This window comes from Denticeps clupeoides, chromosome 3 (assembly GCF_900700375.1).
Source record: "Denticeps clupeoides chromosome 3, fDenClu1.1, whole genome shotgun sequence".
NCBI lineage: Eukaryota > Metazoa > Chordata > Actinopteri > Clupeiformes > Denticipitidae > Denticeps > Denticeps clupeoides.
In genome coordinates this window covers 9,173,035-9,190,281 of record NC_041709.1, presented here as the reverse complement: position 1 = coordinate 9,190,281, position 17,247 = coordinate 9,173,035, and the positions used below count along the sequence as shown (strand labels likewise).

The 17,247-nt window shown below is 43.6% G+C and overlaps 2 protein-coding genes across 2 annotated transcripts; one reads left to right on the top strand and one right to left on the bottom strand.

Annotated features, from left to right (window-relative positions):
- The first annotated feature begins 724 nt into the window (after positions 1-724).
- Positions 725-5,501, top strand: ndor1 (NADPH dependent diflavin oxidoreductase 1). The gene is made up of 14 exons (XM_028972966.1): positions 725-1,212; positions 1,385-1,462; positions 1,554-1,651; positions 1,769-1,867; positions 2,204-2,305; positions 2,396-2,599; positions 2,743-2,870; positions 2,952-3,169; positions 3,278-3,385; positions 3,540-3,654; positions 3,797-3,943; positions 4,052-4,170; positions 4,386-4,480; positions 4,605-5,501. Exons 1-14 carry the CDS (start codon positions 1,084-1,086, stop codon positions 4,747-4,749), a joined length of 1,785 nt encoding a protein of 594 aa, XP_028828799.1. The 5' UTR covers positions 725-1,083; the 3' UTR covers positions 4,750-5,501.
- On the bottom strand, positions 4,991-7,751 carry ntmt1 (N-terminal Xaa-Pro-Lys N-methyltransferase 1). Its single transcript, XM_028973001.1, has 4 exons — positions 7,637-7,751; positions 6,774-6,933; positions 6,298-6,550; positions 4,991-5,871 (listed from the first exon to the last, which is right to left on the bottom strand). Exons 2-4 carry the CDS (start codon positions 6,930-6,932, stop codon positions 5,615-5,617), a joined length of 669 nt encoding a protein of 222 aa, XP_028828834.1. The 5' UTR covers position 6,933; positions 7,637-7,751; the 3' UTR covers positions 4,991-5,614.
- Positions 7,752-17,247: the final 9,496 nt, after the last annotated feature.

Sequence of the window (17,247 nt, the reverse complement as noted above, 5' to 3'; positions counted from 1 at the left end):
TTCATACAATTGAAAAATAAAAAGGAACTATCCAACATTGAGGCATCTGAAACATATAGTCACAAACATTAAATGTCACAACTACTTAAATAGTTGCATCCAACAGGGGCACTGCTTAAAAACGCCGACTGTGTTTTCATGCATGAAAAATTTCACATGGAATGCGGTTCTTAATGATCCGAGGTGTAACGTGAGCATGATTTTTTTTAAAATACCAACCTCAACCCAAAACAAATGACCAGAGCAAGTAATACGGTACATATCTAATAAATATCCGATGCTCGTGCATAGACACCTTAGGTAATGTGGCACAACCTACACTATGATCTGAAGGTTGCTGGTTCGAGTCCCGAGCTGAGCCGGGATTCCTGGGTCCCAAGCCGTTGTTGGAAGCACCGTCCCGACACACGGCTCCCCAGTGGCTGCCCACTGCTCACCAAGGGTGATAGGTTAAATGCAGAGGACACGTTTTGAAGGTTAAACACAAACTTTTCCAAACTGTCTACAAAGTACATAGTGTGGTGTTGTTCAGAATGTCTTGCGCTGGGTCTTACTGGACCTAGTCCAAACCCTGACACCATTATCCCTGCGCCACCCAAATTATAGCACAGGGCAGTCAGGTAATATGGCAACCGTGGAACCCAGAATCAAAGCGCGTCCGTGTCGCTTTTTCGCACAAGGACTTTTATTTTGACACCCCGTACTTTATTTGACACCCGGAAGTGCTGTTTTTTCTTGTCCACGCCGCCCTCATCAGTGGCTGCTGTATTTCACCGCCGGACGGACAGGCAGGAATTTTTTTTTATTGTTTTACATAAAATAACCGCTTAATTGACCGACGTGAAAACCAGGGGCAGCTGTGTGTGCATTTTATTTCGCAAAACTGCATATGGGCCGTCATAAATAAAAGTCATAGTCGCGGAGATTCTAGTTCATGCCAACTAACCTGCGGCTGTCCTAACTTCCCACATATATAGAGTTTGTGAAGTGAATTTGTACTTTTTTTGTTTTACTCCGGTTGTATCCACCTGGTAACGTCGCTGTACTCGAGTGCCCTTCAGACACTCACCGGCTGACACAATAATGAACAGACTGCTAGTTCTGTACGGCAGTCAGACGGGCTCAGCGCAAGACACCGCCGAGCGCATCGGGCGCCAGGCGCAGCGGAGGCGGATGAAGGTCCGAGTGGAGGCGCTAGACGACTACGGCGTGGTCAGTGCACTTGGAGAATATCGCGTGTTGCATAAAGGGTTCAGATCTTCTTGTTTGCAGATAACACCATGCTGTGACGTCATCGTGGTGGCTTAAGTGGCTCACAAAATTTCCACGCAAATGTTAATGCATCAACAGTGAAATGGCTTTAAAATTCAATACCTTTTAATAGGCAAATCTGATATCCGAATCGTTGGTGGTGTTTGTGTGTTCCACTACTGGTCAAGGAGATCCACCAGATAATATGAAGGTAACCTGGGGACACTCATGGGAGCTTTCAAGTTTCATGCAAATTTGAAGATATGAATGCAACTTTTTTTTTTTTTTTAACCCCTCTGCAGAATTTCTGGCGTTTCCTGTTCAGGAAGTCACTGCCGGCGGATTCTCTCTGCCGCCTTGATTATGCTGTACTGGGTTTAGGGGACTCGTCCTATCCCAAGTAAACGTTCATGCGGCATCATTCTGTAGTGTAATATTTCAGCTGCGTGTGAACATGTAGCCTTAAGGAACAAAATCTAGCAAAAGATCCAGTGAAACGTGTACTTCCTCTTGTCAGGTTCAACTTTGTTGCTAAGAAGCTCCATAAACGGCTTCTGCAACTGGGAGCAAGCGCTCTCCTACCTGTAGGACTCGCTGACGACCAACATGACCTTGGGTGAGATACAGACTGCCTGTATGTCCATATTCATTCAGAATCCTTGGGTCTTCATCACATTTCATAATGTATCCAGAGCGACTTACAATCAGTAGTTGCAGGGACAGTCCCTGGAGCAATTTAGGGTTAAGTGTCTTGCTCAGGGACACAGTGGTAGTAAGTGGGATTTGAACCTGGGTCTTCTGGTTCATAGGCGAGTGTGATTAGGATCATTGGGCTGAAACATAACACACTTTATAGACCAACGTAGGCATGTTGTGTAAAATCTGACTGCCTTCTGCTTTGTTTGCGAGTATAAAACGGTGTGCGTTTTAATTGGATGTTTTCTGATTGTAGTCCAGATGCAGTAATTGATTCTTGGCTCGCAGTATTTTGGGAAAAGGCACTGACACTTTACCCACTTCCTGCAGGACTGAGTCCATTGAGGGAGGATGAGCTGTAGGTTTTTTCTTCCTGTTAAATTATGGGTGTAATTTTAATATAACTGCTTGATTGCATGCTGTGTCTTGCTCTGCTTTTTCACGGCAGACTGCCTCCCCATTACATATTTAACTTCCTAGAGGATGTCCCAGTGAAAGAAGCTGAGCAGCATCGAATAACGGAGGAGCCTGCTCCGCCTTCATCTGTCCACCCATTTCTGGCAAAGGTGGTGTCCAATCAGAGAGTAACTCAGCCCTCTCACTTCCAGGATGTGCGCCAGATTGAATTTGATATCACAGGTTCAAACATCAAGTGAGTCATTTTGTGTGTTTAGACATCTGTTAGTATCCTGACATTGTATGGGAACAGTTACTGGGCCACTTTGCATTCGCAATATTAACTGACAGATATGTGGACAATAATAGAACTGCTGCCATTCATCTGTGCCTGATTAGATTTGGGGCCGGTGATGTGGTGATGATTCGTCCCTGTAACGCCTCAGAGGACGTGGAGAAATTTTGCCAGCTGCTGAGGCTGGACTCTGATCGCTGGTTCACCTTAAAGTCCTCAAGTGAAAGCTCCGGTTGGTATATGGCACCATACGGTTGCCATGAGACCTTGTGTGATAGCCCTGTGCATTCGACCTGACTTTTGTCCCTTTTAGTTACAGTGCCCTCCCGTCTGCCTCAGCCCTGCTCTATCAGACACCTGGTAGAGTCCTTCCTAGACATTGCCGCAGTGCCACGCCGCTCCTTCTTTGAGCTGCTCGCCACCTTTGCCACCAATGAGCTAGAGAGAGAGAAGCTAGCAGAGTTTAGCTCCGCCCGGGGCCAGGAAGAGCTCCACGCTTATTGCAACCGGCCCCGCCGCACTGCACTGGAGGTGGGCTCAAGATGTTAACCTGCCCAGAGGAAGGGCCACAGTGGAGTCCCGGCTTACTGGCCTGTTAATTGAGTAATATATCTATTTATTTGTGTATTAACACTCCAGGTGTTGGCTGATTTCCCACATACCACTGCTGAGCTTAAGGTGGATTACCTGCTTGAACTATTTCCTGAGATCCAGCCCCGCTCCTTCTCTATTGCCTCATCTCTGCTGGTAAGAGGATTTGCTGTTAAAACGCATTCCAAATAACGTCAGGCATTACAAGTACATTGAAGGAACTGTTCTTTACTCCTTTGCATCCAGCCATGTCACTAAATGCTTTTCTCCATTAAATGGAGATCAGGAAAATGTATCTGCTGTCTTCCAGGCACAGCCCAACAGCATCCAGATCCTGGTGGCTGTGGTGCGATATAAAACAAAGCTGCAAAAGCCACGCAAGGGCCTCTGCTCCTCTTGGCTTGCATCTCTAGATCCATCACAGGGTATACCATTTCTAATACTAGATGGCGTGTCAATTCAATTCATATTTGTTGCATCATGAGGTCTGGAAAGATATTTATCCTGTTCAGTCAGCGACCTGTCCACTTTTTTTTTTTTTATAATTTGGATCCATTCCCCATATAGGGGATATGTTTGTGCCCTTGTGGGTCAAGAAAGGAGGCTTGAAGTTCCCTAATGACCTTGAAACTCCGGTTATCATGGTGGGCCCTGGCACTGGAGTGGCTCCGTTCAGAGCAGCGCTGCAAGAGAGAATCGCCCTGGGGCGAACAGGTGGGTGCTACATTCTTGGAGGCACCGATCGAGTTTGCATGACCTAAAGCTGATGGTAGGTATTCGCATTAAATAGTGTTTCAATTGCTTTGTTTATGCTCTGTTCAGCCAACATGCTGTTTTTTGGCTGCCGCTCTGAAGCCAAGGATTTCTACTGCCGTTCAGAATGGGAAGAGATGGAGAGAGCTGGACACTTGAAGCTTTTTACAGCTTTTTCTCGAGACCAGGTCAGAAGAGTTTGGTCTTCTCTGTTTTAAAGTGTATTTGTGGGACTGTTCTGTTCTTATAGTAAATTGCTGCCAATATTAATCCCCAGCCTAGTTTTTGCATAAATAAAAGGTGTTAGTGAAACAGGTATGCAGCTCAGTGAAACTTAATGTACTAAGATGACAGTTTATGTAATGTTGCATGTTTGAAGTTTGTGGCTGTCTCTGTTTTGCAGGAGGACAAGGTCTATGTACAGCATCGTGTGAAGGAGCAGGCGACACTTCTGTGGGACCTAATCAGCAACATGGGTGCCTTTTTTTATATAGCTGGGTAAGTCTTAATTTAAAAAAAAATAAAAAAGTAATATAGTTTTATAGTCATAGTAAAAAAAAAAAAAAAAAAAATACTGTAGGACGTCTTGTTGCTAACAAAAACCCTTTGGACCCATCCACAGCAATGCCAAACAGATGCCAACAGGCGTGTGTGATGCACTGAAGGGGGTGTTTCAGAAGGAAGGTGGTGTTTCTGCTTCCCAGGCACAGGAAATGCTGGATGCTCTAGAGAAATCGGGCCACTTTCAAAGTGAAACCTGGTCATGAATAAACAGGGTTACATCCTGTTCTCTCTCTTATGCTAATCAAGAATAAACAAAAAAGGTCCTGCAGTAGTGACTCCAAAGATTTGTTGCAGTTTACCTTTTTCCAAATGCAGTTATTTAAGGAACATATATTCTGGTGCTCGAAATTTTTTGGTGTTTGTCTTTCATTGGTGCATGAAAAGATCTGTACAAGCAGATGAATGAAAGCAAATGAAACCTTTGTTCAGTTCCAGCAATGTAATGAGTGGGTGCTTCTGTAAATATATATATTGTACACATTTTACATAGAATTTACAGCAGTGTGCATAAACAATATAAAAGTTACAACGTACAATATAGCAATGACAATGTGTCATTCCTTAAAAATGCTATGTAAAAGATACATTCTGCAACATACAATATTGTCCCAAATACAAGAAACCCCACCCATTTAAAGACTTATTGAACCCTCATTACAAATTGTGTTTGGCGCCATCTAATGGTGGTAGCTTCTTTGGCCTCAAAGAAAGGTGGTGGCCTCAATGAAGGGGTCAAAAAATCTGTACCACATTAGAACTTGTTTCCATCCTAGAATATTCCAGCTCCCTCAAGTTTTATATAAGCTCCTTGGTCATATGTTCTGAGATCTATAAAATGTTGCCAATTGTAACATGCAAATGTTAATGTTCACAATTCAGTTGTACCTGTATTTATTGCTGTGAAAACGTTTGTCGAATTTTATGTGCTGGAATTAAAAACTCTTATTCCTACAAATCACTCTCTCTCTATATATATATTTCAACATTCAAGTCATTTTAAAAACAGTCCTAAAATGAAGACCACATGCAGTGTCACACAGTCCCAGGCTGCTGGTGCGTGGCCAGTCCCTATCTGAGCGCGAGCGTGTGCACCTGGTAAATCTCCTCTGGGAAGTTGAGCTGCTGTTCCTCATGGACGATGCTGAGGCCAGCCTGGGCCACCAGTTTACGCAGAAGGGGCAGATCCCGGCACACGCTGCTGTCCACCTCATCTGGTACCACGCCTTCATATGCCACATTGTCCTTAACCACGACCAGACCACCCGGCCTCAGGCCGCCACGGCAACGCCGCAGGAAATCCACTAGATGGTTGTCTGTCAGGTGACCTGGCCAGGAAAGAGGTAGATATTTAGGCAGATACCCTGGCTACATTCTGAAACCATTTTTCTTCTCTCCTTTAAATTACTAACTGTCTAAAGTTGAAAGTTCATGAATCTAACAAGGGAGCGAGGGAATCACACAAAAATGTGTTAATGGCAATCATTTTGAATCTAGACTTTTGTAAAATTTCTAGGGCAAAGTAAAGGCATCTTTCTGAGTCATTCCACATCAAAAAACACACATGTAGTAATAAGCACAACTCGAAAGAAATGTTCCACAAATGGGACAAGTTAACTTGACTGTTAGCTGTAGACCTGAACCCTTTTCCTGGAGCTGTTCAGTGCTCTAATCTTGTAATTCTGCAGTTAATCGAATGTGGAAATGTAGAAAGCGAGCTATGCTTCAATAAGAAGTCATGTCTAAACACTCACCAATGACCCACTGGATCCAGATGACATCATAGCGTCCAGGCTGCGGCTCAAAGTCCTGCAGGCCACAGCAGAAATAGTTGTCCACCCGTTTCCCCTCCTCGCCCAGGTAGGTCTTGGCCTTGTCCAAGAACTCCTGCGTGACGTCCACCATGTCCACAGTGTGGAAGAGTGGCAGCAGCAAGCGTTTGGTGATGCGGCCAATGCCAGCCCCGCAGTCCAGAGCACACCCTGTGCCAGTTTTCAGCTTGCCCTCCTTCATGCCAAAAACAGCAAAACATTTGATGTTAAGGCAACAGCATTATGCAAAATTCACTAGTCTACACATGTAAAAAATACATTTTCTAAAGTTCAGAATGCACTATTTTGTGTGAGTGTGTAAAGAATGCATTTGGAGGACACATAATATACAAAAAGTTGCCAATGCGTGCAGACTGTCATTCAGCAATTTTATTCAAATTGCCATGTCAAACTCTCACCCCAAGGAATTTTTGTAGAAACTTTTTGGACCCATTTATGTCGATGCTGGAAATGCTGCCATAGCCACCCAGCATACCATCGACGGTGGGAGGGATATCCTTCCAGTAGTGCTCAGCCTTTGTGTAAAAAGCCTTCTTGTCCTCATTCACGTCCTCCATTCTGTAAAACCAAAGTACACGAGCCAATAACTCAGTTTAGTTGAGCGGTCACTTACACGATTACCTCACACGATTTACACATCTGTCCCTGGGGGGTGCTTAAAAAAAAAAAAAAAAGTAACCCTATCCCTTCACAGGGTGATGATGGCAGGCCTGGAGCCTGCACACACTTCTCATGACCAAATCGAGCCACGTTTTTCACAAGCACAGCTGTCAAAGCTGATCTTGTGACCGACGGGTCGGGGCTGACTGACAATGTTCGGCTCCCACCGGTCACCTGCTGGAGCCAGAGAGACGGCATGACCAGATAGCGACACTCGATCCGCCGGTTATAACCACTGGTTTAATGTAAACAGCTGTAATTGTTTGTTGTGCGTAAAAAAAAAACAAAAAACAAACACATTCAAACGTCATCAGAATATTCACACTCAGAATATAACACCTCATGCAAAGCCAAAACACGCAGACATGTATTAAAAGCTTGCGACGGCCTCGTATAAAAGGAGGATTTTCAACACCTAAAAGAATATAAGACGGTCTTCTTAAAACCTAATAAAAAGGACTTTTAAGAAGTGTAAAATCCCTGTGATCCAAAGTTACGCGTGCAGCCAGCGTTCGAGACCAGCTCCCGACATTCCTCCGAGTTTCTTTCTCTCAACACAAACCAGAGGTGAACTGTCAAGTACGAAAGTCTTTGGTCGTACCTCAACGGCGCGTAAGAGACCTAGAAAAGTCCTGAAATCTCTGTCTCGAACATATCAGATCCTTCCGGAGAGAGCCGTCTTCCTTCCATTCGGCCTGTACGTCATTTCCTTATTTGGGTGCCACGTGCTCCCGGCCGCACTGCGGGGAAATGTCGGCACCCACTGGCAGGAAGCAGAATTACACCTCCTTCCTAAAAATAGAACCAGAATCGCGTTTATTGGCCAAGTCCACAAGTGAACACATTTATATTTACATTTATGGCATTTATCAGACGCCCTATCCAGAGCGACTTACAATCAGTAGTTACAGGGACAGTCCCCCCTGGAGCAACTCAGGGTTAAGTGTCTTGCTCAGGGACACAATGGTAGTTAGTGGGATTTGAACCTGGGTCTTCTGGGTCTTCTGGTTCATAGGCGAGTGTGTTACCCACTAGGCTACTACACACGCAATGGAACTTAATTCTCAATATACAAAATAGTAGAAATATTATATATGGAAAAATACAAGGATTACAGTGTATGTAAAGTTCACTTGCAATGTTGTAATGTGATTAACATTGTTAAATTGATTAAGAGATCAAAAGTTTAGCTTTAAGGGAGAAAACTGTTACTGTGCCGGCTGGTCCTGCTCTGAAGGCTTCTATATTGTCTGCCAGAGGGTAGCAGGTAAAAAAAAAAGTCAGTGTCTAGGGTGCGAGGGTTCTTTTTGGTTCTTGAGAGGTCCTCTATGGAGGGCAGGGGGACTCTGATGATCCTTTTTATCCGCACAATCCAGTCTGTTCCCGTCCTGTTGAGTGGCTGCTCCATACCAAGCTGTGATGGAGGAGCACAGGACAGACTAAGCGACAGTAGTGTAGAACCAGGTTCAGCAGCTCCTGGGGAAGACTGTACTCCTTCAGTTGCCTCAGGAAGTGCATCTTCTGCCCGGTCTTTTAAATGATGAAGGAAATGTTGATCTCCCACATCTGGTCCTGGGAGATGGTGGTACCCAGGAACTTGAAGATCTCCACGGAAGACACTGGTCTGTCTGTTTTTTACATTTATATTGAAATTCAAAATACTGTAACCAGTACAATACTGGTACAGATACGTTACGGTAACCACCAGGTGTATGTCGGGGATGACACTGTCACTGTTAATGAGACTTTCAAATAAGGAAACAAACCAATCAAACCAACAAACCAGACAAATCAAACTATTTGCCCAAGCAGAGGAGACCTTCAGTTTTTTGGGTTCAAATCCCACTTGTGCCTCTGGGAAAGATACTTAAGTGTAAAGTAAAATGTAAAGTAAAAAAACCCACAAGTGTGAAAAAAGTATTATGTGAACGGTTGAGACCTTTTCAGAAAAATCACTTTATCACATCTACTTCACATATGTTTACTAATTTTTTTGTCTTCTCTTTTCCTGTAATACTCATTCGAATGATATTTGTATTGTTTTACTATTATTACTCTTCTGTAAACCTTCATTCAAATCTAGCCACCTGCTCCATCACAACCCCCTTATCTGTTGTTTTGTCTTTATCTCTCCCTCTCTCTCTCTCTCTATTTCTCACTCCCTCGCTACATCTCTCCCCATCTCTCCCCCTGTCTTCCTCACCACTGTTGGCAGCACTCAGCTGATGACTCAGTACACTGCCTGTAGGAGCCGGGCAGTCTGAAGCCAGTCGATATCTAATCTGATCTGCACTCCAATGCCCCTCCCCCCATTCTCTCCATCTTTTTGTCTCTCCTTTTCTCGGGCTCCTGACACTCTCCACGCTCATTAGAATTACAAAACAGCCAGAGAAACTGAGTGGAAATCAACACTTTTTGAATAGGCCTTAGTCAGCAATGCCTGCAGACTCCCATCACCTCTCCCAGTGTCCTCTCTCTCTCTCTCTCTCTCTCTCTCTCACTTGCCTTCTCTTTCTCCTTCCTCTCTCTACCAATCATGTATTTTTTTTCAGAAGAGACCACAAACTCCTGCCCTTCACATTGTATGCATCTTACTTCATGCTTTCCATGCACCGGACTGAATTTGTGCTCCATACGGAAGTACATGTTATGGACAGAAGAAATTATAACTGGGAGATACTTTACATTTTCCTCTCAGTTGGATGTGTTGCTAATGAGATGAAACTGACTGAATATTAATTTAGTTTTGATCAACTTGATATCTGTGACTCCACTGATGAAGGATAGCTGATCGGCAGCTGATCCTGTTTCCAAGGGAACTCTGAGACTCACTCCTCAGACTGCCTGTGCCATATTTATGAGCCATTACATGGGCAGGAAACTCTACACTACAAGTACTACAATTTTACAATCCTCAAAAAAATCCATGCATACTTATTGAATTATACTGTATATTCTGATAATTTATAAATTCTTGAATTAACTGTATTCTGTTTGTCTTGTTTGTCCATATTTTTCCATATGTTGCACCCCAAGGAATGGCCCAGGAGGATGATATTTCGTCTCTGTGTACTATGTTTATGGATGGGATAAAAATAAAGCTGTACTTTATTGCTTACAAAAGCTTACGTCTATCTTTCCCTGCCATCGTGATGAGATCTTACCTTCCAGGGGTGAGGATGGTGCTTGAGGTTTCTGTAGCCCACTGAAGGTTGCTGGGTGGAGGTCAAAGACAGACCCCATCATACTAATCACATAAGGACCTTCAGTATCCCAAACGTGGACACAAGGTCACACATCACACAGACAATACAAAGAGCTGTGCAGGAGCATTCACAAGTCTCTGATGGTTGCAAATTTATATTTGACACAAAAAGAATATTACCTACTTTAATGATGATTTTACTTTGTGAAATGGACCAAATTCTATACATTTATTTCATATGTTCAGTACAATATTTACAATGTTTCAAAAAGTCAAAGTACTCAATGGGATAATGTAATAGTAAGAGGTAAGAAATTCTTCAATTGTCCTTTTTGCTAATAATTGTAACTGTGTGAAATGTGCAATAGAAATAAACTTGCCTTCTCTTTGAAATATGACAGATGAAACATGAATGGAGTTATATGCCTACATCTAATGCCTGCATGGCTATTGATGTTGTGGAAAATGTATGTATACTGCCTCATCAGTATAGGTGACAGTTATTCTTCTTCTCGCAGTAGTCTCATTACACAGCGACAGTTGATGTGGAGGGGATGTGGGGGTTATCCAATTAAAAAATAAGGCAACACAGAAACAGCACAATGCTAAACAACAGCCAACACAGCCTGGTCGGGCAAAGCCTGCTCAATTCACACTCAGTGGAAATGAGTGAAGAACAATGAGGCATACTGTACATAAAAAGTCATTTTCATTTGCATGCACAGGCGTATGTAGAGATCCAATAAGCGTTTCCAAAGCATGTCTATCATGCAGAGCCTCATGCCCTTTTAATTCCTGTTTTTTTTTTTAGTTTTTTTGTTTCACTTTCCATGAAGACATTCTGTTAATTAATAGTTTTTGTCAGCATAGCCCTATTATTTTCTAATTACTGAAATTTCAGAAAGTCGTGCAGTGTTGGAAAGTGGGGCGACACTTGAGGGAATAAGGGTCGGCCTGATGAAAAAAATGGATTTTAGGCACACGCCACAAGATGGCAATGTTGTGCTGCAGTGAAGCAACTTAAGCTGAATATGGGCTTGTGTAACAGTTTGGTATTTATACAAATATACAAATACATGTTCAAGTTAAACATTCATTTTCAATGACATTGCAAGCAACAGTTCAGAAAACTGAGCACTAAAAAGATATCTGATTGAATTTATCAAATACACAGGCTATAATTTAAAAAAAAAAAGAAGGAAAGAGACTAGGATTAAACATATTGCTTATCACTTATGTTATATGTGTGTTTTATTGAACAGGCCAGTACTGTCCAAACACAGCACTGATAAGTGCAATAGAGCAATAATTCAGTCATTCACAGGACAATGGCATTTAATGGCAATCAGGTCAAGAGCATTTGTTGACTGCAAAATGATAATTGTCATTGACATCTTGTCCAGTTACACAGTTTTTTTTAATTCTTTATAAAAAACTGTCATGAGACAAGTGGACCGGGGGAGTGTAGTGAAACTGAAAGTTTTAACCTAAACTTAACCTAAACAAGCATTCTATGTACAAGTACGTATATGTGTGTCTCTAAACAAATATGAAAGGAAGTCATGCATAAGTCAGTATGACCAATCTCTGTTTACTCATATCAGACACCGATTTAAGCGTCACGAAATTAAACAGATGCAGTGCTAGCTGTCCAGTGGCCATACTGATTGAAACCTCTCTACAGCTCAGAACAGGGACGTTTTTCTGGGATTTTTCTGAATGGGAATTTTCAGCAGATATGTGCATTTGTCAGCAAACATTTGCAGTGCAGTAATTTTGACAGAAGAAAAAAAGCAGTTTTTGTAAGTGTGTGTGTGTGTGTGTGTGTGTGTGTGTGTCTGTTTGCTTTCAGAGTTGCCTGCCATGGAGGGGTCATCTTGAGGCCGCAGAAATGTCTTGTGTGCAATACACTGAACATATGGGTGGACAGTCTGTCCCTCTACAAATAACATATGACAGGAATTTGAATGGAACGTGTAACTAATAGTTTTAATTATCCAGTCTACACAATATTCTCTATTTGGCAAATTTAATATGGACTTAGAAACAAGTATACAAATTTGCAATACATTACTCGAATATGAATCAATTGAAAACAAAGGTTTCAGTGTCCCAAGGCTTAAATGTACACATTTCAATCTATACATTTTATCCTGGAACAGACCTGTTAACACCAACCCAGCAGCAGGCAAAGAAACAGGGGACTTTGATCTGCAAGCATCAAGTTTTCTGACACGCACTGTCTGTGCTCCCAACCTGGGAGCAGCGCTCCCTTTTGATGTTCTGCATTACAATCATATTACATCATAGGGAAGCAAAGGGAAGCACCTGCACTGCACTTTAGTGAGGGTGAGAAAGCTTGGGATAAATACAGGATGTGAACCAAAGCCTGGATTTAGGTCAGATCTCTGTGTGCAGGAGATGTGGCTGACAGATGGACAGACAGACACAAGAAAACATAAATGGTTTGCTTGCAACATGTTTGCATTCATATAATGATCATAGATAAACGTGCTAATCAGATAAAAGTGCTAATCATGAATAAAACTGCTAATCTGATACTTGCTTGCAGAGTGTATACTTGTGTTATTATTTGCAATTGCATTATTTATTCCTTGTAATATGCAGGAGTTTAGGATTTTTTTGGAAAACCAAAGATCACAATTTTAGCTTTTATTTTGATCATGGTTAAACATTAAAAAAGTGTTCATGTTTTAGTCCAGGACTAGGCTTAATCTTTGAATGAATCTCAATGGACCATTATTGGCTTGGGTTTGATTTGGGAAAACTAAAGAAAGAAACCCATTTGTCCACATAAACCATCTAAAGTCTATTCTATAAACATATATTACATAATTTGTGTCATTTCTGTGTATGGGTTTAGTATGCATGTACATACAGAATGAAATAGGGCAGGATGTTACACAATCCATCTGCCCCACCTCCTGTCACTGTAGGCTTATCTGACCTTTCGCCTTCACTTTTTCTCCATCCCTCGCTTCTGTTTTCTCCTGATTTTATCACTGTTTTTGACTCTCATATCATTGCCTTCTTTTTATTTCTCTTCTTGTCTTCCTCTCTCATCGCTCTATTTGTGTTTGACTGGGTATCCCTCTCCCTCTGTTTTTCCTCTGCGTTTGCTGTTCCCTTCCTCCTCCCTTATTTTCTGATCTGGGATCAGGTCTGGTTGGGCAGATTGGAGCCGACAGGAGCCAACACACATGTGCGCACACACACACATACACACACACAGTGGAGTGCTGCTGCTCACTGCTGCCTCCACTGCTCAGCCCCTGACCTAGAAACAGAGCAGCATAGGAAAAACAGAGAGAGAGTGAGAGAGAGAGAGAGAGAGAGAGAGAGAGAGAGAGAGATTGTGTGTGTGTGTTAAAAACAAGAGTGAAATAAAGGGATGAATAAAGAAGTACATATGGAGGGAATAAATAGGGTATGATCCCTACAAAAAAAAAAGGAAACCAAGATCTAGATCGGCATTGTGCTGCTGCCCTATGCGCAGTTTTTGCTCAGCAGTGTTCTGTGCTCTCATGAACCAGTTTCATTCTCCTCATGTGCAGACCACACCCACTGTGAGTGCACAGGCACACGCCCTTCATGGGCTGCGTGAGCCGCCCTTAACCAATGTCTCCCTGTGCCCTTGGTGTCCCTGTCTCACAATGTGCCACATTATTAATGTACCCATTGCACATATGAAGTTTCCAGACCACAGTTTATACTGCAGTCAGTATTGAAAATGAATGGGTGGGGGAGACAACATACAAGCCAGAGAACAAAAGGCAAGAAATGAAGAAATGAAACATGATCGAGAGTGAACTTAGCTCTGCTGTGGTGGGGGGAAAAATGCAACCAGCGTGAGAGAAAGACGAAGAGAGAAAGTCATGCGCTTAACCCATGATTTGCCTCCTATTGCTCAGGGTCTCACGGTACTAATAATCTGTTTTTAACTTGACTCCACCCGCACCACATCCTCCACCAGGGTACTGGGTTCAGGCAGAGCCCTGGAAGTGTGATTACAGCTTCCACCCTGCAGCCTCAGCACTGCTCACAGAGCTGCTGAGGACCCCGGGTGGCTGGTGCTTGGTTAAAAATGCATAGCCTATTTTCTCATTAATATTTCAGAGAGGCAAACTCCCCTCCACCACGGCTGCCACGCTTTAGAGCAGGCAGGGACCGACTGCAGCAAGCCAGAGAAGGAAAGGGAGGAAGAAAACGAGTGAACCTCGTAAAGAGAAGAAGAGAAGGAGAAAACGAGATGAAATAAATATAGGATGGGAGGTTTTTTTTTACCTGGTGATGGCTCTCAGTTATTGCCAGCCAACCTCTACTCACCAGTGTCATGGCAGAAAAGCAAAGCGGTCTCATTTTTTTCATGATGTTTACCCCAGAAGTTAGAATTTCTTTTGATTTATTTAGAAGTACATTCTTTTTTCAGATATGGCTAATGACTAGTTGGTCATTGTGACCTGCTTCTCAGGCAGACATTTCTGATTGAATCACTGTCGTCTGGAGCTGAAGAGCCAGACCAACAGCAAGAGAGGGCGGAGTGGGCCGGGTGGGACCACGGGGCCCTTATGATTTGGAATGGGCAGGGTCTGCACCTCAGCCCACATCACCCTGAGACTGATTGGGATGCTCTCTGCCTGGGGCTTTGCACTGCAGGGGTGTGAAGTTGGTGCTCAAAGGCTCCATCTAACGTCGGATTTGAGGAAATGCACTCTGAAACGACCCTGGTAAAATTGAAAGAAGAGCTTCAATTAGGAAGAAATATGAAAAATTGTACTGAATGTGAGTCGGTTTATGATGTTTTCATGATTGTAGCTTTAGCACAAATCCATGTGTCTCTGCTAGGTTGCCAGATTTTGAAACAAAGTTGCTGGCATTAATGGTGCATTAAGATTTTAGACACGTTATTGAAGGCAAACCTTGTGTGGTTTGTTGTGTGCTGATTTGTGACAATATAGTATCCATGCCAGTTAAAAATTTACATTTAATTTTCCGTCTCAATTTTTTTGATATCGTAAAATGTGCGTAATTGCGTGTTGTCTCACAAATCAGACAAATTGTCAAGGCTAAACACAATTTTCCCCATTGGTTACAATTTCAAACATTATGAACAATCTTAACTAAAACTAGTTCATTTAGCTAAAGGCAACAGGGCTCGGTAGACTATTTAGCTATCACCTACTGGTAAACTCACGGTGCTCATGACATGGGGGCAGGTCAGCTTGTTAGGAAAAGTCTTTGAACTGAACTCTGTTCAACAACCCATCAGTCTGTGAAACTCAGCTGCTATGACAGCGTTAACGCTCACCAGCCTAATGAATGGGGGCAGTGCTTTATACGGGCCCGGCAGTAGGGACACATATTGGCACTTATTCTCCAGACACACAGCCCTGGCAGAGCGTCAGCCATGGTCTGTTGCTGGTACTGAGCGCCAGATGCCCCAGCTGGCTCGCTCCTCTGCGTCTGAATCGTAGAACCTCAAGCCTGGCACTTGTCCCTGTGCTTAGCCTCGAGAGAACCCGTGTGCCTGGCTGTGGTCACCAGATGTTGACATTAGGTGGACCAGCATGGCTTGGGGTGTCACTGAAATATGTGGAAATACACGCATGATACGTGCACACATTCCAGAGTGTCTGATCTGGCACTTTAAAATGGAACAGGTAACGCCCAGCAGGCCTCACCTCTGTGGGGGCAGCAAGGCTTGGCCAAGCCCAGGCATCTCATTTCAGACTGGGGCTGGTGTGTGCATCGATCCAGCCATAGGTAGCCCTGGTCCTGAGAGACAAGAAGGAGCGAGGAGGAGGAGGGAGGTGGAGAGAGAGAAGGAGAGAGAGGGGCGAGAGCGGGACTACAGCTATTCAAGCTAACTCGTTATGTCCAGGGCTTATTGGAAAACAGTCTGACTGCAGCTCAGCACTGAAATTAGTTATTGATCTCCCCTCCCATTTCCCCCCGAGCTTTGGGACCACAAAACCCCCCTTCTGCTGATTCCTACTCTTTTTCATTTGTTCCCTCTTTCTCTGTCCTCGTCTCTCCCCCACCCCCCCCACCCCCTCGTTCCGACCCGCCCTGCCTCCATCTCTCGTTCTCCGGAACCGCATCTATGCCTCCTTTTCCATGCATCGTCTTCAGTGTCCTTTTGTCTCCCAAACACCCATCCCTTTTTTAATACAACCATCTCCTTCTCTCTCCCCACCAGCCATCATTCTTGGGTAATTCTGTTTTCCTTTCCGTTTTTCCCCCCTTCCCCCTCTATCTCCCCTTACTCTCTGTCCTTATATTTCTCAACCATCACTCCCTCTCTTCCCTTGCTCAGCAGCATGCATTCTGCAGCCACCCACCAGCAGCTGCTGTAACTGGCGGAGCGAGTGCTGCTCTAGGGCTGGGAGGCAGGGGGAGCTGAAGGAGAAATGCAGCAGTAATTGGTGCAAGGAGGTTGAGGAGACTCGCGCGGCCACTGCCACACTCAACGGGACGAAAGATGTTCAAATGCATGCACACATGAGTATACACGCTTAATCAAACACATTCATTCAGTTGCTTTTACCCAAGCACAAGCATAAAACAAACTAACATGCAGACTCCTTTCATGTGTGCCTGTTTGCTTGGCCTACTAGCCAACAAGTTGTCATCATCATGTATACATTCACACTCCCACTTTACCTGAATACACCCTTTCATCCTGGATTTTATTTCTGTGACATATAACACATACTTGATTGGATTTAGGATGAACAACTCTCAGAGTTTGAGGTCTTAGCCATGTTCCTCCCTTCTTTCCATCATGGCCAGCACCAATTTGTGCTGCAGCATCTAGAATCAGAAAGACAAGCCTTTGGTCTACATGTGCATTAGTGATCCTTGCTTATGATTTCTCATGATCATGTCACTGCCCACCACATTTGGCAGGTGCTAACCATTGTATAAAAGGAACACTGCACAATACCACCTAATTCTGTCATTCAGACCCTTAGGCTTGCCCGTTT